Raw genomic sequence first — 26,966 nt, 5'->3', positions numbered from 1 at the left:
ATTATGAAATTGAGAGCAATCTTACTTCTTTTTCCCTTCTCTGTTTTCCATATTTTCTACTAAATTAGAAAATAATAATTGCAATAACGAGTCAATAGAGACTACATTATTTACAAAATTCAAAAGATGTTTAAACAGTTTCAGTTTAATCTTTAATACAAAGACTAAGTATTACAGAACAAGAACCAAGGTATATTTACAATTTGCTCTTTTCTCCAAATAAAGTATTGTTGATAATCCTACAGAATTAGAGTACTGCTGGAAAAGAAATACCACAGAACAATGCCCAACACTGCCAGTTGTAAGATGGCAACAGATAATCAAAATAAAAATATATTTTGAGTTAGTTACCTATCCAGGGCTTCTTTGAAGTACTTCCTCTGAACATCAAACTGAAAGACTGTACGTTCACAATCAGTTGAAGCATTATCACTGCCCCCATGTTTCTTCAGGAAGGCATCAAATCCATTCTCATCTGGGTATTTTAAGCTACCCATGAATACCACTAAGTGAAAAGAATATAAAGTCACAGAACACAAAGATACAATGTTTTTATTAACAAGGATAAAATTTCAAAAAAAAACTGGTAGAAAATATGCCAACACTTGTTACATCTGGATAATATTTATTTTCTTCATAGCACTTCTGTTTTTGTAATTTTCTATAATGCTCATATATTACTTTTAAATTCAAAAACTAAACATTTTTAATGAAATATGTAATTTATTTGCAAAAGGTTAAAATGTAAACTGACATATATGCAAATTAATTTATACTATAAAAACTCATAAGTTAAGAAATTCACCCTTGAGTAGCTTAGAAAACTACAATACAAAGAAGTAATTCAAGAGTTCATCACTGGATAGCATTCATAAAGGTTTTACTTGGGTACATTAATAATAACACTGAAGATTTACTATTTTGCTTTGATTCTAATTGTGCCTTTTTATTTTTTGTATTTCTAATGCTTTGACATCTTGAGGCCTTGCCAACCCTGGAAGGAACTGCCCCTCCCCAAGGTGACAATCTAAACTCCTGAAGATTAGCAATTTTCTCCTGATTGGTTGGCCTTACTGTACCTGAATAATAAGACTTACATTTTAAAATAGTTTTCTAAGCAGTTTCAGTCTAATCCTTAAAACAAGTACATTAAGATTAAAATTAAGTCTGTCCCCCATGATATTCACTAAGATTTTTTTCCTTAGTTTTTCTCTTATTAAACATTATCACAATCCCATCAAACCAGTTACTTATCTTTGAAATCAATTCTTACAAATTTGGAGGAAAAAACACACCCGGGAATGATATTTTACAAAGATCTTACTGTGCTCCAAAAAGTGTGCCAGCCCGGGCAGGTCATCTGGATCAGCAAAACTCCCAACTCCAACACAAAGAGCCGCTGCAGACTGGAGTAAGTAGAACACATACAAAGAGTGAGTCAATCCTACAGGAATAACAATGTCATCTCATGTTAAGGATTCACTTGGAGATGGACCTTATCCAAAGGAAAGTAACAGAATTCCTTCCCTAAGAATCAGGAGGAGCAGCAAAGTGAAACTCACCAGAACTGTGTCAGTTTCACCCTGCTGCTCCTCCTCTTGCCATCCTGCAAAATGCTGAACAGGTGCAGACCTAAGGGAAAAAGCAGAAACAGACAGAAAAAAAGCCAACGGAGACTGGCCAGCCCACCCAAGTATCATTTTGTGTCAGCATTTCAAAGTTCTGAACCAAGTTTGTTTCCTGATTAACTAGATTCAGAAATCTGTAGAAGTAACATATCTGAGGAGATTTTCTCTAAAGATCTCTAAACAATTAAAGGCTCTGTGGTCATTAATTCCAAGTTACTAGATGGAAACTTCTCAATGTCACTCAGAAAATATTGTTTTTATTAAAACAGGGCGTAAGATAACAAGTCAGGAAAACACCTAACAAAGACAGTAAATTAATGGTTATTAAAAAATCTTTAGCTATTAAAGAACTACAGAACTAAACTTTAAAGAGGCTTTTTAGTTCTTCACTTCTTATTTAAGGTATAAAAAATACATTACTTATTGGTTGACATTTTCTCAGTACTTTGGGAAATGAATTTGCAACAAAATAGACGGTCAGGAGGTATACCAAATTCTGCATTTAAAATGAGCAGGGTAACCATTATATCAAAGTAAGTTAAAAGACACAAAAAAGGAGAGAAAAATAGTCAATTTGAATCCTTAAGGATAGAAAGCTGAATTATTAACTTTCTCAAATTTTACAAATGTCAATTTTAAAGGGCTAACACATTTGATGACACAGACTATTTTGATAAATGGTTATCCTCTTAGAAGGCTTTTAAAAAAAATAGTGTACACCTGGTATAAAGTCTAACCATATGTTGGCAGGGGGGCGGGGGTGTACATTTTTGGAAGAACCAAACAGCCTCACTTGATACTCATAAATCCCTTATTTAAGATGTAGACACATAAACTCAGTTAAAACATGAGGGAATATCCACTTCTTCAAAGCACAGTCTAACGGGTTCTGTGATGTGTTTAATAGATGCCTAACCTGCTTTCAGCTCCAACTACCCCATTAAGATTTCTTGTCTTGAACATCAGGGTTGAAGACATTTTTGTATAAGTTGACTTAAACCACAGTTTATCAGTCAGCTTTGACCACAGCAAAAACAGGCTCTGCAATTGCTAGAAAAGAAATTCATACTTGAGAATTATCTATCCAAAAAATTCATACTTGAGAAATTCATACTTGAGAAATTCATACTTGAGACTTGATTTTAGAAAGCCTTGAACAAATCATAATTCAGCATATATCATACTTAAATCCCAATCTTGTTAATTTATCAAAACTTTAAGATCAAGAACAACTTCCCTCTGGGAGGAAGAAAGTGGAGGGGGGGGTAAAAATGATGATTCAAACAAGTAGCCAACTTCCTAATTAGGTAAGTGTTCTCCAAAAACCTCAAAAAACTTTCTTCCTACTATCCGTACAAATTCACATATTCATCTTAAACACAGTTCACATTTTTCAAATAAAAAATCATAAAACCACTGCAAAATCCTGTACTACTCTTATGTCACCTCTTATCTAGACTATCTACTTTATTTACCTTTTGTAGGCATTTATTCATTCAGTTAATATAAATAATTTTCCATGACTACAATCATGGGATCTTTCCTTTCACTAGTGTACCCACAGCAGAAAACAATTTGATCTTGTCTTCAAACTGCACTAACCTCCTCCATTCCTTTCTAAAATCCAGAAAATCACCTATCAGTATCTTATGAGGGAATATACCATACCAAGTTCTCAGAAAAGACAGGCAGCATGTAAGCCATTTTTTAAATGATCACTAGAATCTGACCCTGCTGCTTCTAGACAAGGTAACATTTAGAGTTTGATGTACGTAATAAGCAAAAGAAAAAGGGGTACCCAAAATACTGGATGCACATCTTCTTTTGTCAAACAGGTTCATAATTGCTATATAAATCTAAAATATGTTATTACGTCTTGACAATAAAATTGGCTGTCAAAAAATCTTTTAACTTAATCCTAGAGTTTTGCCTATCAGTTGATAGAAGGTATGAAGAAGTCCAAAATACAGGAAAAGCTGTTAATAGAGATACAGGAAGAAGTTTATAAACCAAGAATATTCAGTAATGAAGTTATAACACAGTAAGTCTGGAGCTAAAATGGACTTCAAAATTTATGTAACCTAATTCTCTTGTTTTATAAATGAGGGGAAAAAATGAGAAAATGAAAAGGTCTAAGATCATTCGTAAAGATAATGACAGTCTCAGAATTAGAATTCAGGTTTCCTATCACTGTTCTTCCCACTTGACTTATTTCTTCCCTTCTATTATTTCTCTATTTGGAATTATAAGATCTATTTTAAATGAAAAGTAAGTTGATTAACTCCTGATTTATCTATAAAGACTTTAGTATAGACTATAAAGACAACAGATTATCTACATATACATACTTTTTTCCCTGGTGTTTTGATTTTTATCCCTAAAGCTTTACAAGCTAAAATCACTTGGCCTATCTTGCTCTGCCAAAACAGGCATCAATTATAATCTGAACAGCAAGAGGGAATAGCTTCTTTAAACATGACTCAATCCTTCCAACACCAAAGTGAAACAACTGGCACAATCTTCTTTAAAAAAAATTTTTTTCCAGGAAGATTACCTATCAATTTATCTAAGACATACCTACTACTTACATTTCAAACTGTCACATTTTGAGGGCTGATTTTATAGTAGTGTTATACATGTGATCTTTTAGATTTTAGTGTTAATAATCTGAACTTTAATTCATTTTTTTTGAGAATGGTACCATGTTGACTATATTACCAATATTTAAGATACTAGCTTTAACAAACATTTGCTGGTCAATTCCACTATAATGGCTCCAGAATATTATACTCCAATATAGGTATTTCCTACTTCAAAATGGAAGCATTCTTCAAAAAATATCCAGAGGAACATTATTTCTATCAACCAGTACTTATCTATTCACCTACAGTTATTAATATGTTTCACTAACTAAGCTCAACTCCCCATTTCTATTTCAATTCTTCCAATTTACTTATTAATTATTTGGACCTCTGGTGCTTCCCCATGAAAATACAAATCACATTCAGTTACTTACATAGAAATTACCCATATGAGGATTCTCAGAAACACAGGCCCATGTGAGAATTCTACACTACACTTGTTCTTCTCTTACGCTTTTTCCAGTCTCTCCAAGGATAGTACATTCTCTTATTCCTCTATCTCAGGCTAAGAACTTTGCAGATTCACAGCTCCAGGCGTTTATTTTTAAAACATGCAGTCAAACACTCCCAGTGATTATCTCTAAGAGTTATGGTTATGGGCAACTTTTATATTTTTGTTTTTATTTTCCATTAGCTTCTACAATGAGCATTTGTCACTTTTATAATAGAGCAAAAAGAAGCTTTTTTTTCGTTAAATTTTTTGGCCACACCATCTGGCATGAGGGATCTTAGTTCCCCGACTGGGGATCAAACCCATGCTCCCAGCATTTGAAACGAAGAGTCTTAACCACTGCTAACAACTGGACCACCAAGGAAGTCCCTAGAGGAAAATATTTTTTTAAATGTAATCTTTACATAGAATAAATATTCCTTTGCTGAAGATCAACAGATATATACTTCCTATTTGCCAGTAAGAGACAAAACAAGTTTGGAACTTATCACAAAGAATTCCCAAATTAGAAAAAGATATAACAGACATGACTCACACCTGTTTTTCAGTGGTTTTCTTTCTAGCTTCTGCCCTCTCTTCTAATTCTTCCAATTCATTATCCTCAGCGTCAAGATCATCATCATGTTCATCATCATCATCATCATCATCAAATTCATCTTCATCATCAAAACCTTCTTCATCATCATCCTCTATTTCCGCTCCAGAATCTTCATCATCGTCATCATCATCATCATCATCATCATCTTCTTCTTCCTCCTCTTCTTCCTCTTCATCATCTGTTGCATCACCCATTTTACCTTCCATATTACTTAGGTCTGAAATCAAAAGTGCCTGCAAGCCATTTCGTAATTTGATGTACCTAAAAAATAAAAAATGAAAAAAAAATCACAAAACATTCAAGTCAGCTATTCATTATACTATGACACTGAAAGATGAACTCCCCAGGTCGGTAGGTGCCCAATATGCTACTGGAGAACACCGGAGAAATAACTCCAGAAAGACGAGACGGAGGCAAAGTGAAAACAATGCCCAGCTGTGGATGTGACTGGTGATGGAAGTCAAGTTCGATGCCGTAAAGAGCAATATTGCATAGGAACCTGGAATGTTAGGTCTGTGAATCAAGGTAAATTGGAAGTGGTCAAATAGGAGATAGCAAGAGTGAACATCAACATTTTAGGAATCAGTGAACTAAAATGGACTGGAACGTGTGAATTTAATTCAGCTGACCATTATATCTACTACTGTGGGCAAGAATCTCTTAGAAGAAATGGAGTAGCCCTCATAGTCAACAGAGTCCAAAATGCAGTATTTGAGTGCAATCTCAAAAATGACAGAATGATCTCTGTTCATTTCTAAGGCAAACCATTCAATATCACAGTAATCCAAATCTATGCCCCGATCAATAATGCTGAAGAAGCTGAAGTTGAACGGTTCTATGAAGACCTACAAGATCTTCCAGAACCAACACCCAAAACAATGTCCTTTTCACCACAGGGGACTGGAATGCAAAAGCAGGAAGTCAAGAGATACCTGGAGTAACAGGCAAATTTGACCTCTGAGCACAAAATGAGGCAGGGCAAAGGCTAACAGTTTTGCCAAGAGAACGCACTGGTCATGGCAAACACCCTCTTCCAACAACACAAGAGAAGACTCTACACATGGACATCACCAGATGGTCAATACTGAAATCAGATTGATTATATTCTTTGCAGCTAAAGATGGAGAAGCTCTATACAGTCAGCAAAAGCAAGACCGGGAGCTGACTGCAGCTCAGATCAAGAACTCTTTATTGCCAAATTCAGACTTAAATTGAAGAAAGTAGGGAAAACCACTAGACCATTCAGGTATGACCTAAATCAAATCCCTTATGATTATACAGTGGGAGTGACAAACAGATTCAAGGGATTAGATCTGATAGAGTGCCTGAAGAACTATTAATGGAGGTTCATGATATTGTACAGGAGGCAGTGATCAAGACCATCCCCAAGTAACAGAAATGCAAAAAGGCAAAATGGTTGTCTGAGGAGCCCTTACAAATAGCTGAGAAAAGAAGAGAGGCTAAAGACACAGGAGGAAAAAAAAATACCCATCTGAATGCAGAGTTCCAAAGAATAGCAAGAAGAGATAAGAAAGTCTTCCTCAGTGATAAATGCAAAAAAAAGGAGGAAAACAATAGGATGGGAAAGATTAGAGATCTCTTCAAGAATCTCTGGTTCCCAGGGAGGTACCAAGGGAGTATTTTGTGCAAAGATGGGCACAATAAAGAACAGAAATGGTATGGACCTAACAGAAGCAGAAGAGGTTAAGAGGAGGTGGCAAGAACACACAGAAGAACTATACAAAAAAGATCTTCACAACCCAGATAACCACAATGGGTGTGATCACTCACCTAGAGCCAGACAGCCTGGAGGGCAAAGTCAAGTGGGACTTAAGAAGTATCACTACAAAGCTAGTGGAGGTGATAGAAATCCAGTTGAGCTATTTCAAATCCTAAAAGATGATGCTGTTAAAGAGCTGAATTCAATATGCCAGCAAATTTGGAAAACTCAGCAGTGGCCACAGGACTGAAAAGGGTCAGTTTTCATTCCAATCCCAAAGAAAGGCAATGCCAAAGAATGCTCAAACTACCACACAATTGCACGCATTTCACATGCTAGCAAGGTAATGCTCAAAATCCTTCAAGCTAGGTTGCAACAGTACGTGAACCAAGAACTTCCAGATGTACAAGCTGGATTTAGAAAGGGCAGAGGAACCAGAGATCAAACTGCCAACATCTTCTGGATCATAGAAAAAGCAAGGGAATTCCAGGAAAACATCTGCTTCACTGTCTACACTAAAGCCTTTGACTGTGTGGATCACAACAAACTGGAAAATTCTTCAACAGATGGGAATACCAGACCAATTTACCTGTCACTTGAGAAATCTGGATGCAGGACAAAAACAATAGTTAGAACCTTACATGGGAACAACAGACTAGTTCAAAACTGGGAAATGAATACAACAAGGCTGTATATTATCACTTTGTTTACTTAACTTATATGCAGAGTATACCACGCAAATGCTGGGAGAAATATCAACAACCTCAGATATGCAGATGACACCACTCTTACAGCAGAAAGCCAAGAGGAACTACAGAGCCTCTTGACGAGGGTGAAAGAGAAGAGTGAAAAAGCTGGCTTAAAGCTTAACATTCAAAAAACGAAGGTCATGGCATCTGGTCCCATCACTTCACAGCGAATAGATGTGGGAAAAGTGGAAACAGTGACAGATTTTATTTTCTTGGACTCCAAAATCACTGTGGATGGTGACTGCAACTATGGAATTAAAGGACACTTGCTCCTTGGAAGAAAAGCAATGACAAACTTAGCGTATTAAAAAGGAGAGACATCACTTCGCTGAAAAAGGTCCGCATAGTCAAAACAATTTTTCCAGTAGCCATATATGGATACAAGAGGTGGACCTCAAAGAAGGCTGAGTGCCAAAAAATTGATGCTTTCAAATTGTGGTGCTAGAGAAGACTCTTAAGAGTCCCTTGGACTGCAAGATCAAATCAGTCCATCCTAAAGGCAATCAACCCTGCATATTCATTGGAAGGACTGATGCTGAAGTTGAAGCTCAATACTTTCGCCACCTGATGCAAACAGCTGACTCACTGGAAAAGATCCTAATGCTGGAAAAGATCCAGGGTAAGAGAAGGGGGCAACAGTGAATGAGATGGTTAGATGGCGTCATCAACACAATGGACATGAATTGGAGCAAACTCAGGGAGATAGTGAAGGACAGGGAAGCCTGGCATGCTGCAGTTCATGGGGTCGAAAAGAGTCGGATAGGACTTAGCGACTGAACAACAATCCCTATTCTCTTTTATTCTGTTTTAATTTTTTTTCATACCATTTATCATCCCTTTTTTCTGGTTTTGTTTTTGTTTTTTATTTTCTGCCTGCACCTTTAGAAAGTTAGCTCCGAGGATAGGCTTTTCTTTTTCTTCACAGCTATATTTCCAGCACCTAAGACATTGCCTGGCACTTAGGAAACATTTAAGAAACATTTGCTGAATGAGCAGAAGAATGCCAATGCCTAAAGGGGGCCTGATACATAATAGGTATTTAATGTGCTATATATATATATGGAGAGAGAATAAAATTAGAACAAGATACAAGAACTTTCATGCTTTACACTATAATTTCTACATATTTTTCAATCTTTTGTAATAATAATACTTATTGTTTGTATAACAAAAAATAATTTAAGGAAAATCCAAAACCCACTCCTTAACAAAGTACACACACAAACACATACAACCCTTAGCTTGGATTAACTTCAAAGGGTTAAACTCAAGAGAGAATTAACTTCTATAAATCGAACATCAAATCCATTTAAGGACAGTCATGGACAAAATGCTCTTCATCATCACTTCTATTCAACACTGTATTAGAAGCCCTAGCAAATGAAAACAAATCCACAATAAACAAGAAAGAACTATAAGGCCAAAATATTGAAAGCTAGAACAATTCACTGAAAAAGTATATGATTAGCTACAGAATGCAACAGAATTTTTTAAAAATGAGTATAGTACTAAAGTGTTCAGCAAAGCATCCAAAATCAAGAACCATAAAAAAAAAAATCACAAATTGCCTATAGACCAAAGCTAACCAATTAAAATGAGATTTAAGTAAAATATTCTATTCACAAAAGCAAAAGAAACTATAAATATATATCTAATAACCACTCACATTTTATGTATTAACTTATATGTCTTAAGCCATTTAATCTTCATAATAACCCTAATGAGTTATTCCCAAATTACGGATGAGGAAACTAAAGCACACAAAAACAGGATTTTTATTTGCCTAAGTTTAGCAGGGACTGAGCCCAAGTAGCATGGCACCAGAAGCCAATCTGTTCCTCATCCAACAACAGTAAAACTAGAAAACTTCACATGAGAAGATAACAGACTTGACTAGTCTTACCATGCAGCTGGAATGGGAACACCCCGTATTACAAAGATATAAATTCTTCCACCAAATTAATCTATAAATTCAAGGCAATTCCAATTTTAAAATCCCAGTAACTGTGTGTGTGTGTGTGTGTGTGTGTGTGTGTGTGTGTGTGTGTGTAACTAGCTGTCAAGACTGTGCTATGCTCTGTCGTGTCTGACTCTTTGCAGCCCCATGGGCTGTAGCTCCCCACAGGCTCTTCTGTCCATGGAATTTTCTAGACAAGAATACAGAAACAGGTTGCCACTTCCTACTCCAGGGCATCTCCCCAACCCAGGGATTGAACCCGCATCTCTTGTACCTCCTGCATTGCATACGGATTCTTACCACTGCACTACCTGGGTAACTTGGCATACTGATTCTAAAATTCATATGGACCAAAAAAAATACGTCAAGAACTTTTCCAAAAGGGAAAACATGATGGGGAACTGCCTTACTAATTATAAAATATAATCTTTTAAAGCAATTAAAATTAAAGAGTATACTAGAACAAGAATACCGACAGATCAATTTAAGAAAACAGGTTCTACAAACAGAGCATTGTTTATAATATCATTGTAACACTGTTTATTATGATTCAGTAAATGATTCTGAAACAACAGATAATTCTTTAGGGAGATAAAATAGCCATTTCTACCTTACACCTAACACATATAAATTCAATAGCTTACAGAGCTAAAAGAAAAAAAGTCTTAAAAGTAATTATGAGAAAATATTGTTATAATATTGGGATGAAGAAAATTTATGCTAAATAAGATACAAAATTATTGTATTAGGGGAGATTTCACTATATTCTAACTTAAAATTCTTCTAAAACAAAACTGCTGCTGCTAAGTCGCTTCAGTCGTGTCCGACTCTTTGCGACCCTACAGACGGCAGCCCACCAGGCTCTGCCGTCCCTAGGATTCTCCAGGCAAGAATACTGGAGTGGGTTGCCATTTCCTTCTCCAGTGCATGAAAGGGAAAAGTAAAAGTGAAGTCGCTCAGTCGTGTCTGACTCGTAGCGACCCCATGGACTGTAGCCTACACCAGGCTCCTCCATCCACGGTATTTTCCAGGCAAGAGTACTGGAGTGGGATGCCATTGCCTTCTCCGTAAAACAAAACATCATAAACTAAACCCAACAGAAAACTGTATACTGAGAGAAGAGAATAACAATATACAAAAGAAGTGTCAGTCCCTCAGTCGTGTCAGACACCCTTTGCAACCCCATGCACTGTAGCCCGCCAGGCTCCTATGTCCATGGGATTTCCCAGGAAAGAATACTGGAGTGAGTTGCCACTCCCTTCTCCAGGGGATCTTTCTAACCCAGGGATTGAACCCACATCTCCTGCATTGCAGGCAGATTCTTTACCATCTGAGCCACTAGGGAAGCCTGTAACAAGATACAAGAGTTCCTTCAAATCAATAAAAGCATAAAACAAAAACAAATAAAAATAAGTTTAAAAATATACACAAACAGGGTATTCTTACACACTTGCTTATGAATCTCAGTGGGTATAGTATTTTTGTAGTATATGGCAAACCTATTTTCTTAACAATGTGAACTGTGCATATCTTTTACCCCAGTGATTACATTTCTAGATGTCTCATAGAAATATTCATACACATGCAGAAAGATATGCAACAATGTTCACTGCAGCAACATTTGTGATAGAGAAAAGTTGGAAATCATCCAAATTTCCACACAGAGAAAAACATGCAAATAAATTATCTCCTGGCCATACCATAGTATACTATGTAACGTTCAAGACCTCATTTTCATATATAGAGATAAAATAATTAGCCTGTCAGGTTCTAGTCTTAAATTGCTATTTCTAGACCTACATAGTGCTAAATCATTACAGGTCAAAAAAAGGTACTTGGGAAGATAACCATGTAATTATGTAACTTGTCATTACCTCACAACTAAACCATGTAGTCTCTATTTATGTGTGTGTGTGACTGTGTATAAATTTTTGGAGGGGTAAGGCTCTTCTAAGATGTTTAAGAAGACCTCTCTCCCTTTAGCTTATTCAACCTATCTACCTCAATTTGGTTTCACCCTCTCATGGTTCCTGTACTGACTATGAACACTGAAGTAGGGACTTCCCTAGCAGTTCAGTGGTTAACACCTGGTGCTTTCACTGTCAGGCTCAGGTTAGATTTCTGGTTGGGGAACTAAGATCCCCCCAAATCGTACGGTAAGACCAAAAAAAGAAAAAGAAATTAAAAGACTGAAGTTCAGTTCAGTTCAGTCGCTCAGTCGTGTCCGACTCTTTGCGACCCCAAGAATCGCAGCATGCCAGGCCTCCCTGTCCATCACCAACTCCTGGAGTTTACCCAAACTCATGTCCATCGAGTTGGTGATGCCATCCAACCATCTCATCTTCTGTCGTCCCCTTCTCCTCCTGCCCCTAATCCTTCCCAGCATCAGGGTCTTTTCCAGTGAGTCAACTCTTCGTATGAGGTGGCCAAAGTATTGGAGTTTCAGCTTCAACATCAGTCCTTCCAATGAACAGCCAGGACTGATCTCCTTTAGGATGGACTGGTTGGATCTCCTGGCATTCCAAGGGACTCTCAAGAGTCTTCTCCAACACCACACTTCAAAAGCATCAATTCTTTGGCACTCAGCTTTCTTCACTGTCCAACTTTCACATCCATACATGACCACTGGAAAAACCATAGCCTTGACTAGACGGACCTTTGTTGGCAAAGTGATGTCTCTGCTTTTTAATATGCTATCTAGGTTGGTCATAACCTTCCTTCCAAGGAGTAAGCGTCTTTTAATTTCATGGCTGCAGTCACCATCAGCAGTGATTTTGGAGCCCCCCAAAAAAAGTCTGACACTGTTTCCACTGTTTCCCCATCTATTTCTCATGAAGTGATGGGACCAGATGCCATGATCTTAGTTTTCTGAACGTTGAGCTTTAAGCCGACTTTTTCACTCTCCTCTTTCACTTTCATCAAGAGGCTCTTTAGTTCTTCTCTTTCTGCCATAAGGGTGGGGTCATCTGCATATCTGAGGTTGTTGATATTTCTCCCGGCAATCTTGATTCCAGCTTTTGTTTCTTCCAGTCCAGTGTTTCTCATGATGTACTCTGCATATAAGTTAAATAAGCAGGTGACAATATACAGCCTTGATGTACTCCTTTTCCTATTTGGAACCAGTCTGTTGTTCCATGTCCAGTTCTAACTGTTGCTTCCTGACCTGCATACCGACGGAAGTAGGTTTCTTCAAACCAAGCCCAAGAATCAAGAAGGTGGTATTATTTTCATTATAATAAAGTATCCACTCATTCATTTTTATTTGTTCCTTAATAAAATGAACCAAACTTTTGTGAAGCTACTTTCACTAAAATTACCACAGTTAAGAGCTCATTTATTTAAATCCAAAAACACATAAGAAATACTTGATACCACAAAGTCAGGGAAGGGTACTATCTGTCTAGACCTGGAATTAACAATTGAAGGCTAGAGTCTTAGTCATTAATTACTCTATATTTGAAACTTTATACATCTTTGCAGTTTAAAGCTGCAGATTTGGTTTAAGAAGTCCATAAAGGTATTCATTGTTATGCCCACCCAAACCATTAAAAATTAAATCTGTGTAGCTTTGCCTGTAAGTCCAGGGCAGTTGCAACTCTAAAGTTGATATAGCCTGTCTGAGTTAGCTAAAGCCTTCTTACCCAAGCTGAATTAGTTTAAAGCTAATCATGTAACTGTTTTAAAAAAAAAAGGAAAAAGAAACAAAAACTTACTGCATGGTACAATATAGTTCTTACAAACAACCAAGCTCAAAAAAATCCACATGGTTCTCTACTTGTTAAAACATAATAGCAAGCCAACCCATTTAGGACCTACCAGAGGCCTCTTTGTTCCCCAACGGCAGTCCATCCCTGTTTCTCAAGTTTCCTCATCTATGGATCAGCTGTTAGGTTATTAGGTGTAACTAATCATTTTAATAATGGTCCCATAGTGACCTGGTCAATATTCCCAACAAGAGCTGGAGTCTATTTCTCCCCACTCCTTGAATCTGGGCTAACTCCGTAAACTTTGCCTTTAATTTGTGGTGAAGTCCTCGAGTCTAGGCCTCAAGATGTCCCACAGCTTCTGCCTTCACTCTTTTGGGACTTAACTGCCATGTCAACAAGTTTAAACTAGACTATGCATGAGGATAGATTAAGTGCAGAGAGAAGGCCCACCTTCTAGCTGTCCCCACCAAGGCCCTAGACATGTGATTAAAGCCATTTTAGATCCTCTAGCTCCAATCAACCTACAAAATGAATACAGCCACACAGGTGAGTCCAGATATCAGGAACAAAAAAATTGCCCAGCCATCCAAGAGAACCACAAGAACATAATAAATCATTGTTGCTGTTAGCCACTTAGATTTTGAGGTGATTACAAGGCAATGCTAATATGCTTGCTTGCTTGCTTGCTTGCTTGCTCAGTCATATCTGACTCTACAACCCTATGGACTGTAGCCCACCAGGCTCCTTTGTCCATGGGATTTTCCAGGCAAGACTACTAGAGTAGATTACCATTTCCTCCTTCAGAGTATCTTCCTGACCCATAGATCAAACCCAGCACTCGATATGCCAGCAAATATGGAAAACTCAGCAGTGGCCACAGGACTGGAAGAGGTCAGTCTTCGTTCCAATCCCAAAGAAAGGCAATGCCAAAGAATGCTCAAACTATTGCACAATTGCACTCATCTCACATGCTAGTAAAGTAATGCTCAAAATTCTCCAAGCCAGGCTTCAGCAATACGTGAACCGTGAACTTCCAGATGTTCAAGCTGGTTTTAGAAAAGGCAGAGGAACCAGAGATCAAATTGCCAATATCCGCTGGATCATTTAAAAAGCAAGAGAGCTCCATAAAAACATCTATTTCTGCTTTATTGACTATGCCAAAGCCTTTGACTGTGTGGATCACAATAAACTGTGGACAATTCTGAAAGAGATGGGAATACCAGACCATCTGACCTGTCTCTTGAGAAACCTGTATGCAGGTCAGGAAGCAACAGTTAGAACTGGACATGGAACAACAGACTGGTTCCAAATAAGAAAAGGAGTACATCAAGGCTGTATATTGTCACCCTGCTTATTTAACTTCTATGCAGAGTACATCATGAGAAATGCTGGGCTGGAAGAAGCACAAGCTGGAATCAAGATTGCCGGGAGAAATTATTAATAACCTCAGATATGCAGATGACACCACCCTTATGGCAGAAAGTGAAGAAGAACTAAAGAGCCTCATGATGAAAGTGAAAGAGGAGAATGAAAAAGCTGGCTTAAAGCTCAACGTTCAGAAAACTAAGATCATGGCATCTGGTCCCATCACTTAATGGGAAATAGATGGGGAAACAGTGGAAGCAGTGTCAGACTTGATTTTTGGGGGCTCCAAAATCACTGTAGATGGTGATTGCAGCCATGAATTTAAAAGACGCTTACTCCTTGGAAGGAAGGTTATGGCCAATCTAGATAGCATATTTAAAAGCAGAGACATTACTTTGCCAACAAAGGTCCGTCTAGTCAAGGCTATGGTTTTTCCAGTGGTCATGTATGGATGTGAGAGTTGGATGGTGAAGAAAGCTGAGCGCCAAAGAATTGATGCTTTTGAAGTGTGGTGTTGGAGAAGACTCTTGAGAGTCCCTTGGACTGCAAGGAGATCCAACCAGTCCATCCTAAAGGAGATCAGTCCTGGCTGTTCATTGGAAGGACTGATGTTGAAGCTGAAACTCCAATACTTTGGCCACCTCATGCAAAGAGGTGACTCATTGGAAAAGACCCTAATGCTGGGAAGGATTGGGGGCAGGAGGAGAAGAGGATGACAGAGGATGAGATGGTTGGATGGCATTACTGACTTGATGGACATGGGTTTGGGTGGACTCCAGGCGTTGGTGAGGGACAGGGAGGCCTGGCGTGCTGCAATTCATGGGGTCGCAAAAAGTCAGACACGACTGAGCGACTGAACTGAACTGAATGCATATATACAGAATCTAGAAAAATGGTACTTCAGATTTCATTTGCAGGGCAGCAATGAAGAAATAGACATAGAAAATAGACTTACGGATATGGGGAGAGGAGAGGAGAGGGTGAGATGTACGGAGAGAGTAATATGGAAACTTACATTACCATACGTAAAGTAGACAGCCAACAGGAATTTACTGGATGTCTCAGTAAACTCAAACAGGGGCTCTGTATCAACCTAGAGGGGTGGGATGGGGAGGGAGACGGGAGGGAGGTTCAAAAGGGAGGGGGTATATGTATACCTATGGTTGATTCATGTTGAGGTTTGACAGAAAACAACAAAATTCTGTAAAGCAAATATCCTTCAATTAAAAAATAAATAAATTCTTAAAAACTGCATAAAAATAAATCAATTTGAAAAATCACTTTATCTGTCAAATATGGATTTTACTTTAAAGAATCTATTAAATACAGAAATAAAATGTCCACACTCTAAAAAAAAAGAAATCAAAGACAACACAAACAGATGGAAAGACAGACCATGTTCCTGGATTGGAAGAATAAAAGTTGTGAAAATGACTATACTACTCAAAGAAATCTACAGATTCAATGCAATCCCTATAAATTACCAATGGCATTTTTCACAGAGCTAGAACAAAAAATTTTATAATTTGTATGGAAACCCAAAAGACTCCAAGTAGCCAAAGCAATCTTGAGAAAGAAAAATGGAGCTGGAGGAATCAATCTTCTTGATTTCAAAGTAAAGTAGAAGTCACTTGGTCATGTCTAACTTTTTGTGACCCCATGAACTACAGCCTGCCAGGCTCCTCTGTCCATGGGATTCTCCAGTCAAGAATACTGGAGTGGGTTGCCATTCCCTTCTCCAGAGGATCATTCCAATCCAGGGACTGAACCCAGGTCTCCTGCATTGCAGGCAGATTCTTTACCATCTGGGCCACCAGGAAAGTCCTGATTTCAAACTACACTACAAAGCTATAGTAATCAAGACAGTATGGTACTTGCACAAAAACAAAAATATAAACCAATAATACAGGATAGAAAACCCAGAGATAAACCTATGCACCTATGGCCGCCTAATCTATGACAAAAGAGGCAAGAATATACAATGGAGAAGAGACAATCTCTTCAACAAGTGGTGCTGGGAAAACAGAACACTTCCTAACACCATACAAAAAAACCTCAAAAACCTCAAAATGGATTAAAGAACAAAATGTAAGGCCAGACACTATGAACTCTTGGAGGAAAGCACTGGCAGAACACTCTTTGACACAAACTACAACAGAATTTTTTCAATCCATCTCCTAGAGTAATGAAAATAAAAACAAAAATAAACAAATGGGACCTAATTAAGCTTAAAAGCTTTTGATAAACAAGACAAAAAGACAATCCTCAGAATGGGAAAAAATATTTGCAAATGAAGCAACTGACAAAGGATTAACCTCTAAAATATACAAACAGCTCATGCAAGTCAATATCAAAAAAAGATAATAATAATAATACAATCAAAAAACAGGCAGAAGACCTAATAGATTTTTTTCCAAAGACATATAGGTGGCAAACAAACACATGAAAAGATGCTAAATCTAACTAATTATTAGGGAAATGCAAATCAAAACTACAATGGGGTATCACCTCAAACTGGTCAGAATGGCCATCATCAAAAAATCTACAAACAATAAATGCTGAAGAGGGTGTGGAGAAAAGGGACTCCTCTAACACTGTTGGTGGGAATGTAAATTGATATAACCACTATGGAGAACAGCATGGAGGTTCCTTAAAAAAACTAAAACTAGCACATGATTGTTCTATGATCCAACAATTGTTGTATGATCCAACAATCCCACTCCTGGGTATATACCTGGAGAAAACCATAATTAAAAAAGATACATGCACCCCAATGTTTACTGCAGCACTATTTACAATAGCCAGGACATGGAAGCAACCAAAATGTCCACCAACAGAGGAATGGATAAAGGAAAAAAAAAAAAAATATGTATATATATATATATATATATATATACACACACACACACATACATACATATAGTGGAATATTACTCGGCCATTAAAAAGAATAAAACTGTGCCACTTGCAAAGACATGGATGGACCCAGAGACTGCCATACAGAGTGGAGCAAGTCAGAAAGAGAAAAACAAACATCGTATATTAACACATAGATGTGGAATCTAGAAAAATGGAATGTGTGCTTAGTTGCTCAGCTGTGTCTGACTCTTTGTGACCTCCCTATGGACTGTAGTCTGCCAGGCTCCTCTGTCCACAGAATTTTCCAGGCAGAAACACAGGAGTGGGTTGCCATTTCCTACTCCAGGGGATCTTCCTGACCCAGGGATCCAACCCGCATCTCTTGTGTCTCCTGCACTGGCAGGTGCGTCTTTTACCACTAGCACCACCTGGGAATAGATAAGCTTATTTGCAAAGCAGAAATAGAGACACAGACACAGAATATAAATGTATGGATACCAAGGTGTGAAGGGGGGTGGAGTGGGAAGGATTGGGAGGTTGGGATTGACATACATACACCATGTATAAAATAGATAACTAAGGAGAACCGATCATATGGAACAGGGAACTCTACTCAATGCTGTATGGTGACCTAACGGGAAGGAAATCCAAAAAAAAGGGAATATGTGTATAGATGATTCACAACACTGTAAAGCAACTGTGTGTGCGTGTTGTCACTCAGTGGTGTCCAACTCTTTGTGACCCCATGGACTATAAGCCCACCAGGCTCCACTCTCTATGGGACTCCCCAGGCAAGAATACTGGAGTGGGTTGTCATTTCCTACTCCAGGAGATCTTCTGGAGAAACATGTCTCCTGAGTCTCCAGCATAGGCAGGAGGATTCTTTACCACTTCACCACCTGAGAAGCCATTATACTCAAGTAAAAAAGAATTCTAATGGTATCAGGAATTGATAATAATATATAGAAGAAGGAACTCTGGAATAAATGTAAAATAGTACAACCAATAAGAAGAGTACTTTGTCAGTATCTATACAAACGTTAAAAATTAGTCATTTCACTTATAGGTATATAAATAAACTCTCAAATGTGTACACAAGGAGTTACATATAAAAATGTTCACTGAAGCACTGGAAATAAATGTATAACAATCAGAGAAAAGATAAAATTGTGACATAATCAGAAAACAAAATACAACAGAAAATTGGGAATGATCTATATGATCAGTGATAGGAAAACAAATTACAAAATATTCACACAAGATAGTAAACATAATTTAACACAAATAACTAGTATTACACTTATCAGTAAGAACAAATCTCAAAAGCAGTGTTAAAAAAAAAAGGTGAGACACCCAATGTGATATAATTTCTAGTTATGTATCTTAAAACATGTGAAAACAATACCATATACTGCTTATTGATAAATGTATATTTAATAAAAAGTATAAAAATATACTTAGGAATGGTATATATACCAAATTCAGATAATGGTTAACACTAGAAAAACAGGGTAGGGAATGCAGTAAGAGGGGACAGTATCCAAAGTGCTTCAAGGGTATCTATTCGGTTTTATTCCTTAACAAAGAATTTTTTGATCTGAAATGAAAACAGGAAACGAAATTACTTTTAAAAAGGAAGACATAAAAAAAAAAAAAAAAGGAAGACATATGTGAAACAGAACACCATTCCAGGTTCGATGCATGAGACAAATGCTCAGGGCTGGGGCAATGGGAAGACCCAGAGGGATGAGATGGGGAGGGAGGTGGGAGGGGGGTTCAGGATGGGGAACACATGTAAACCCATGGCTGATTCATGTCAATGTATGGCAAAAACCACTACAATACTGTAAAGTAATTAGCCCCTAAGTAAAATAAATACATTAAAAAAAAAAAGGAAGACTGAAAAACATATCCTTATATAACAATCATGGTAGAGAAGAAAAGGGTGAAGGGGTCAGAGATGGAAGCAAGGCTATGAGAAATGTACCATTCTAAGCACTGGAGACAGTAATGAACAAAACAGTCCTTGCTCTCATGAACAAGTAAATATATAGTATAACAAATGGCACTAAAAATAAGTGCTATGAAGAAAAAACTGTAAGAAAAAGCATGGGGGGAACCTAAGTAATTATTAAATACAGGGTGCTATTTAAAGCCACAAGAGAGGGAGCAAAGACTGACAGTTCAGGCACTCCAAAATTTAGAGGCCAAGGAGATAAGGAGAAATCTTGCAAATGAGGCAGAAAGAGAACAGTGTTGACCTGGAAGCCAACTGAAATAAAAAGCATCTCAAGAAGGAAAGAATGATCAACTGTGCCATAAGATACTGAAAGGTCAAATAAGATAAGAACTTGATAACTAACCAATTGTAAAAGTTACTGGTGATCTTGAAAATAGCTATTTTCAATAGCAGTGGCAAAAGCCCGGTCTAAGTTCAAGAAATAAACAATGGTGGCAAAAGCCCGGTCTAAGTTCAAGAAATAAACAATGGGAGCAGATGAACTGCAAATTTTGAATACAGATAACTCTCTTAACAAGCTCTGCTATCTAGGAAATAGAGAAATTTGAGCAGTTAGAAGGGCACAGATCCAAGGGGATCTGAGTAAGCAAACTTCTTCCCAAAGACAGGAACAATTACAGCATATTTGTATGCTCATGGGAATGATGAAGTAAAAGGGGGAAATTGATGATGCAGGGTGAAAGGGGAACAACTGGTAGAATAATTGGTGGCTGGGATCAATAAAGTGGGGATGGGATCTAGTGCACAAGCAGAGAAATGGATCTTACGTGTATAGATAGTTGATTTATTAATAACAGAAGAGAAAGCATACAAAGATTCAAATAAAGTCCCTACCTACAAAAATTTCAGCATAATAGAGGGGAAGGACAAAGTAGTACTTACAAAAGTATGAAATACCTTGAAAAAATTGCTACAGGGGCACACAAGAGTGTAAATAACTCACATGTAGGAGGGGAAGACTGAAGGAAGAGTTAAAAGGTTCACAGAGGAGGTAATGTTTGACCAAAGAGTATAGCATGTGCCAAGAAAAGTAGTACAAAACCATATTAACAGATGGTAAAGCTGGAAAGTTAAGAACCAAAAAATGGAGGTACTTAGACCTTATCTGCCACGGTAAGAATTTTGCTTAGAGGGAACCAAATGAGAGAACACAATTCATTTATAGTCTAGTGCTCAGTACTTGCTCAGTAGTATATTTTCATAAAATAGTATTTAGCATAGGGTTACTATAAAGATTAAATGAGATATTATATAAATTTTTTAGTACCTAGTAAGAATCCAACAAATACCAGTTATTATTAGGAGAACAAAGATCATTGGTGGTGGTGGTAATAAAAATATCAAACTTCTGGAAACACACCTCTAGAATACCAAGTGAACTTTCCAAACTACAATCAACTTCCAATCTTTCTGCAAAGTTTAATTCTGGTCCAACCATGTAACTAAGCCCATCATTCCTGCCACAAAAAAAAAAAAGAGAGAGAAAAATACACACACACTAGAAAGGGATTATAATCTACTCAGTTTCCTTTGAGTTGGATAAGCTTAATGACTGACTTCATTCTAGGAACCAGTATGAATGTGAGACATATGTCAGAGTGGAAGTCCCAGAACAAACCATCTTCTTGTCTGCCGATTAAAGAATATCCTAGAAAAAAAGTCAGATCACCAAAAGTTATCCTACATATCTACCAAATCCATTATGATTGACTCTACACCCAAAGGATTCAGTTGAGAATAAACAGATTTCTAACGTAAAGAAAATCTGACAATCCAGACTATAAAATGCCAATGATTAAATTATGATATAGCTATACCTTGGACTTCTAACTAGACAAAATATATTGAAAAACACAAGAAAATCTTCACACAACTGTTAAATATGGTATTATACCATTTTAAAACTATAAATTACAACTGCATAGCAAAAAAGAAATACAGTTATAAAAAACATTGCCAGTGGTTAGTGCTGGATGGAATAATTGTAGGAAATTAAAATTTTTTCTTATCTAAATTTCCTTCAAGAAACAAATAATACTTTGTCTATTGATCAATCTTTTTTAATTACTAAAAAGTAAACAACTCAAGTCAAATCTCTACTTTTCTCTAGAAATAAGCTTGCTTAATATCATTTCTAATCATTTCTGTGCATATATAAACACAGAAAATTATATTTTAGGTAAATATATAATGGGAAGTGTTGTTTTCTGGAGTATTTTTCTTTATAAAAATGGAATTGTACAATATATTTTGGTTCGCAATTGGTTTTTTTCATTCAATAGTAAACCATGGGACATTTCTCCATATTGATATATAAAATCATCTAGCTATTCTTATAGCTATATACTATTTTCACTGTAGAATGGTATAATAACAATTTTTAGCCAAAGAATGGACAATAGTTATTGCCAATTTTTTGCTATTACAGTGCTGTAAATATCATTTAATAATTGTGAACATATTAAAACAATAATGGCTAACATCTGAATGCTTATTATATGCCAACTGCCACAAGCTTTTATATGAGTTAACATTATTATTATCTGTATAGCACATTTTTTTCTCTGTAACCTGCCTATTCATACTTGTTTCCTTTGAAAATCGAGTTCTTTTTTTTTAATTGGCCAGGATACAAATTTGATCTAAAAAGTTTCTAGCAGAATATTCCCAGGAGTTCCATGAAAATGTCTGGCATCTGGGCATTTATACATTCTACAAATACCATCTGAGAAGCTATAAGTGAGCAAAATAGATTTGAACTCTGGATTCTAAGTTTTTAGCCTAGCAAACACTGGGTTAATAAGAGGAAAGCAAAAAAGAGTGAACAGGGAACACATCAATTAGAGAAAGACTACACCAGTCAATACACAATAATTACCTCTTAAAACAGTCTTGTCTCATTCTGTGGATCTTAGCTACTACTGATACTTTCAGCTTAATCTTAAAACGCTGCTTTACTTACACAATTTTCATGCTCAAGAACTCATAACTTCTCTCTTTAGTATTCCTCAAGTATACCTAACTCATTCTCTACACTATTTCAAACCTTTACCACTAAAGGCTTTCCTTATGTTTCCCGCTACTTCCCCTACAACTTCCTAGAGGACCCCTTAGGTAGACCTCAGTGCCTACTTTACAGGAAAAACAAAAGTCCCTAATCCTTCCAGAAAAGAAGGAAATCAACACTTACCAAGCATTTACACAGATCACTTAAAAAAAGCAGAAAAGATGTCCTGCAGGTATGATTAACATTTCAAAAAAGCTTAAAACAAATTACACAGAGAAGTACAATTCCACAGGCTATTACTTAATAATTGCAGATTGGTAAACGATTATTTCAAGGTGTTATTTTCAACAAAATATTCTAATCAAGTCCACCTCTGGTACTTAATCACACAGTCAAAAGATAAATAAATTATAATACGATGGATGTGAACTGTAATGGATCATGTATAAAGTCCCAGTGAAATACAGTGAAAGGCAGGATTAGTTCTGCCTGGAAAGGCTTCACAGAGATAACGTTTGAGCAGGTTCTGGAAGGATACTTCAGTTCTTGGGGCTGCACATACCTCCTGTCTACTTCTGGTTACAAAATTCAGAGAATTTAATTTTAGGGTGGGTAAATCTTTAAAAACCATCTAGTATCTAGGTTTCCCACCTTTATTTTAAAGTAACAAAATCTTTCCTTTAAAAGTCTAACTGAAAACTTTAGTATGTAGAACAGATAAACGTGGACCTGCTCCTTTGAAAGAAGAGGAAGTTATTAGAAAAAATTGCTAATCTTAATCAACCCCCTTCACTTTAAAATAAGAAAACTGAGACACTAAGAAGGACAATGATTTGGCAAAAGATCACAAAAATGTAATAAAAAAATAAAAGACCACAAAAATATAGAACTGCAACAACTACTCAAAGAATACCTTTTAAGCACTATCTTCTCTTTGAAGTCTTTTTCTAACTTTCTCCCCAGGTTGAGTTTTACCACTTCTCACTTTATTCCTTGCTATACTCAGCACATGCTTCTATTAGGGTTTCTATAAAACTCCAGTGCTCTAATTATATCTTTTTAATGTGTCTATGTCCCTCTACTATACTGGAAGCTCCCTGAAGGCAGGGACTGTCTTAATCATCTCTGTATACCCAGTACCCAGGATAAAATATCATTTATTAAGTTACATTCAACCACGTTCGGAAAAGATTTAAGGATAGCTCAATGCGTAGCACACAGTAAGACTTTAGCATTTTTCAAATGAATTTGCCAAAAATGAGATTATTAAATGAATATATTGAAAGCAATTAGAACAATATCTGACGAAGTATACTTTCTATAAACATTACCTGATATTATGTAGGTTTATATAGGTTAAAAAAAAAACAAAAAACCTGAAGCTATTATTTAATCTGGATGGCAAAAACTAAGTAACTTTTCTCAAAGTTTCAACTAGCTCTAATATAACCACATTTTTGATGAGAAGGAGGGAAAATCTGGCCTATTCATAAAGACCTATCGCCTGGGAAAAACAGTATAAAGAGCTGTGTTCTGTTAATCTCTAGACTCAGACTGAAGGAAGAAATTAGACCTATCTTCAATCTAGGGCTAAAACACTTCTTTCTCTACCTTAGTTTCAGTCACCTATACATTGGGGATGATGCGGAGTGAAAAGATTATCTCTAAGGTTCTTTCCAGCTCTAACAATGTAGGGGCATAAAACAAATTAAAAACCAGCGTGCTTCAGCTTCCAACTCAATATGAATAAAAACTTAATAAAAATCAGTAAATGGTGCACTGGATTTGGTGTCAGATGGACAGGGCGTTCATATCAACTCTATAATTATTTAGGTGTGTAATTTTAAGCAAGAAGCAAACTCTCTGGATCTCAGTTTCCTCAACCTTTAAAACAAAGTTGGACAATATAATCTCTCTTTAAAATACATTATAGTCATGGCATTCTATGGAATAAGTTACATGTGAAGAAAATATTTAGGTGGAGATTGTTATTACAAATGTTGAGGATTATGGTAGAAACCAAAATTGAAAAAGTCAGGATTGGGAGAAATCTTACAAGTCTTCTCTAACTCACCCAAATGAGACTCAAGATCTCTCTAATGTATTCTTAGAAGAGGGCACCCACCCATTCTTAGCAATGAGGAACAACCCATGGAAATAAGTTACCTCATCTTGTGCTCAGTCGCTTCAGTCGTGTCCGACTCTGGGCAACCCCATAGATGGCAGCCCACCAGGCTCCGCCGTCCCTGGGATTCTCCAGGCAAGAATACTGGAGTGGGTTGCCATTTCCTTCTCCAGTGCATGAAAGGGAAAAGTGAAAGTGAAGTCGCTCAGTCGTGTCCGACTCTTAGCGACCCCATGGACTGCAGCCTACCAGGCTCCTCCGTCCATGGGATTTTCCAGGCAAGAGTACTGGAGTGGGGTGCCATTGCCTTCTCCGTACCTCATCTTAGGCCAACTCTAATACCTAACCCTAAGTTCTTTTACTGAAACTACATGATCCTCTAGTAACTTCCAGCCATTAGTTTTACCCCTTTCAATTACAGACACCTCAAGTAGTTGTGGATAGTGACACTATGCCCCTTACGTATCCTCTTCAAAATTAAAATCCCCGGCTCCTTCAACCTTTCCTTAAATATAATACCAAGAGTCCCTGACCATCCAGCCTGCCTTCCTCAGAAAATCCCCATTCTTGAATAGTATGGAAGTTCCTTTAAAAAGTAAAAACAGAGCTACTATATGATCCTACAATCCCACTCCTGGGCATATATCCAGAGACAAACATGGTCTGAAAAGATACTCGCACCCTCAGTGTTCACTGCAGCACCGTTTACAATAGCCAAGACATGGAAGCAACCTAAATGTTCATGGACAGAGAAATGGATAAAAGACGTGGTACATACATACAATGGAATATTACTCAACCATCAAAAAGAATGAAATAATGGACCTAGAGAGTGTCATACTGAGAGAAGTCAGACAGAGAAGAAGAAATACCATATGATATCCCTTATATACAGAATCTTAACAACAACAACAAAAAAAGATACAAATGAACTTAAAAAACCTGAAACTCAGGCTTAGAAAACGAACTTACAGCTACCTGGTGGAAAAGGTTATTTGGGAAAGTCAGGTACATACTGCTATAGTTAAAATGGATAACCAACAAGGTATTGGATAGCACATGGAACTCTGCTCAACATTATGCGGCAGGCTGGAGAGGTGAGCGTTTTGAGAGAGAACGGATACATGCATTTGTATGGCTGAGTTCCTTGTTTGTTCACTTGAAACTACTACAACACTGTTAATCCGCTATACCCCAATACAAAATAAGAAGTTTAAAAAAAAAAAAAGTAAAGAAAAACCTCCATTCTTGCCTGAAAGAATGTCAAAACTACTCAAACAAACCCTCCCCATTCTGACTTCCTGATTCCTGGTGGAACCCGAGATCTCCCCCTCTTAGAGCTGACACCACACAGATGCCCCTAACTGCCCTTGCCACCTCCGTCCAAGTTTCTGGGGTGGGAAATAGTGCCCCTGATGCTCCTTCGGAAGATTAGGAGAAAAGAAGTGATCACAGCGGGAACAGAGAGGCCTGCCTCCCGCTCTTCTCCCGGGTTCAAGCCTCCTCCCTTACCGGTACTGCTTGGGGTCGCTGGGAGACTTAATGATCTCAGGGTCTCCCGCATTATTGACAGGCCCCCTCCGTCCCTCCTCCTCAGATTCATCGGCTCCGAGACGGGCAAGCCGGCCGCTCTCGCCCAAATCTTGTCCATTGGGCTGCAGATCAGGGCAGCTGCAGGTAGACTTCGCCTTGTTCCTTCCAGGCATGGTCAGTGTAGGAAAGCGTCTGGCAGCCGCCGAGTCTTCACCCCGACCCCGCGCTTCTATTCTCCAAAGAGCCGCGAGCTCCCGCCCGGCCTCACACAACTTCCTCCCGGTGGCACAGACTGCAGCAACCGCGACTCTCCTCAGCATTCACTACCAAGCCGGAACGCTCGGCATGCCGTTCCCTAGGGTCCACCTCCTCCTCCTACTCCTCCAGCCGCTCCTCCTCCTCCGCGTTCCAGAGGCGGTGGCGGCCGGCGCTGTTGCTGCCGCAGCCGCTGAGGTGGACAGGCCTGAACCCCTCCCCCAATCCGGTCTCCCTCAAACCAACTTCCCTCATCCCCCCCGCCCTCCAGACCGTCGATGACGCAACTGATCCTAGCCAATCATAAGGCAAGAGAGCAGTCACGCGCACGTAACCAACCAATAGGAACA

At 37.7% G+C, this 26,966-nt stretch overlaps 1 protein-coding gene across 18 annotated transcripts in view; it reads right to left on the bottom strand.

Moving 5' to 3' along the window:
- NRDC (nardilysin convertase) overlaps positions 1 to 26,854 on the bottom strand; it is a 100,275-nt gene extending 73,421 nt beyond the window's left edge. For 9 of the 18 annotated variants that reach the window (XR_014052234.1, XR_014052238.1, XR_014052237.1 and 6 more), the window contains exons 1-6: positions 26,341 to 26,854; positions 5,259 to 5,580; positions 2,545 to 2,678; positions 1,563 to 1,632; positions 1,325 to 1,406; positions 352 to 505 (exon numbers count right to left, since the gene is read on the bottom strand). Coding sequence is in view for 12 of the 18 variants with exons in the window: in XM_081485416.1 (XP_081341542.1) it covers positions 352 to 505; positions 1,325 to 1,406; positions 1,563 to 1,632; positions 2,545 to 2,678; positions 5,259 to 5,580; positions 26,341 to 26,681 (1,103 nt within the window). In the remaining 6 variants the exon portion in view is untranslated. Of the gene's footprint in view, positions 1 to 351; positions 506 to 1,324; positions 1,407 to 1,562; positions 1,633 to 2,544; positions 2,679 to 5,258; positions 5,581 to 26,196 lie in introns of all 18 variants that reach the window. The other 9 variants (XR_014052239.1, XM_081485420.1, XM_081485419.1 and 6 more) reach the window with 3 other exon arrangements.
- Positions 26,855 to 26,966: the final 112 nt, after the last annotated feature.

This window comes from Giraffa tippelskirchi, chromosome 5, assembly GCF_054371585.1.
Source record: "Giraffa tippelskirchi isolate mGirTip1 chromosome 5, T2T-mGirTip1v1.2.pri, whole genome shotgun sequence".
Classification (NCBI taxonomy): Eukaryota; Metazoa; Chordata; class Mammalia; order Artiodactyla; family Giraffidae; genus Giraffa; species Giraffa tippelskirchi.
Note: the sequence above shows the minus strand (reverse complement) of the source record. Positions and strands in the feature narration are given on the sequence as shown.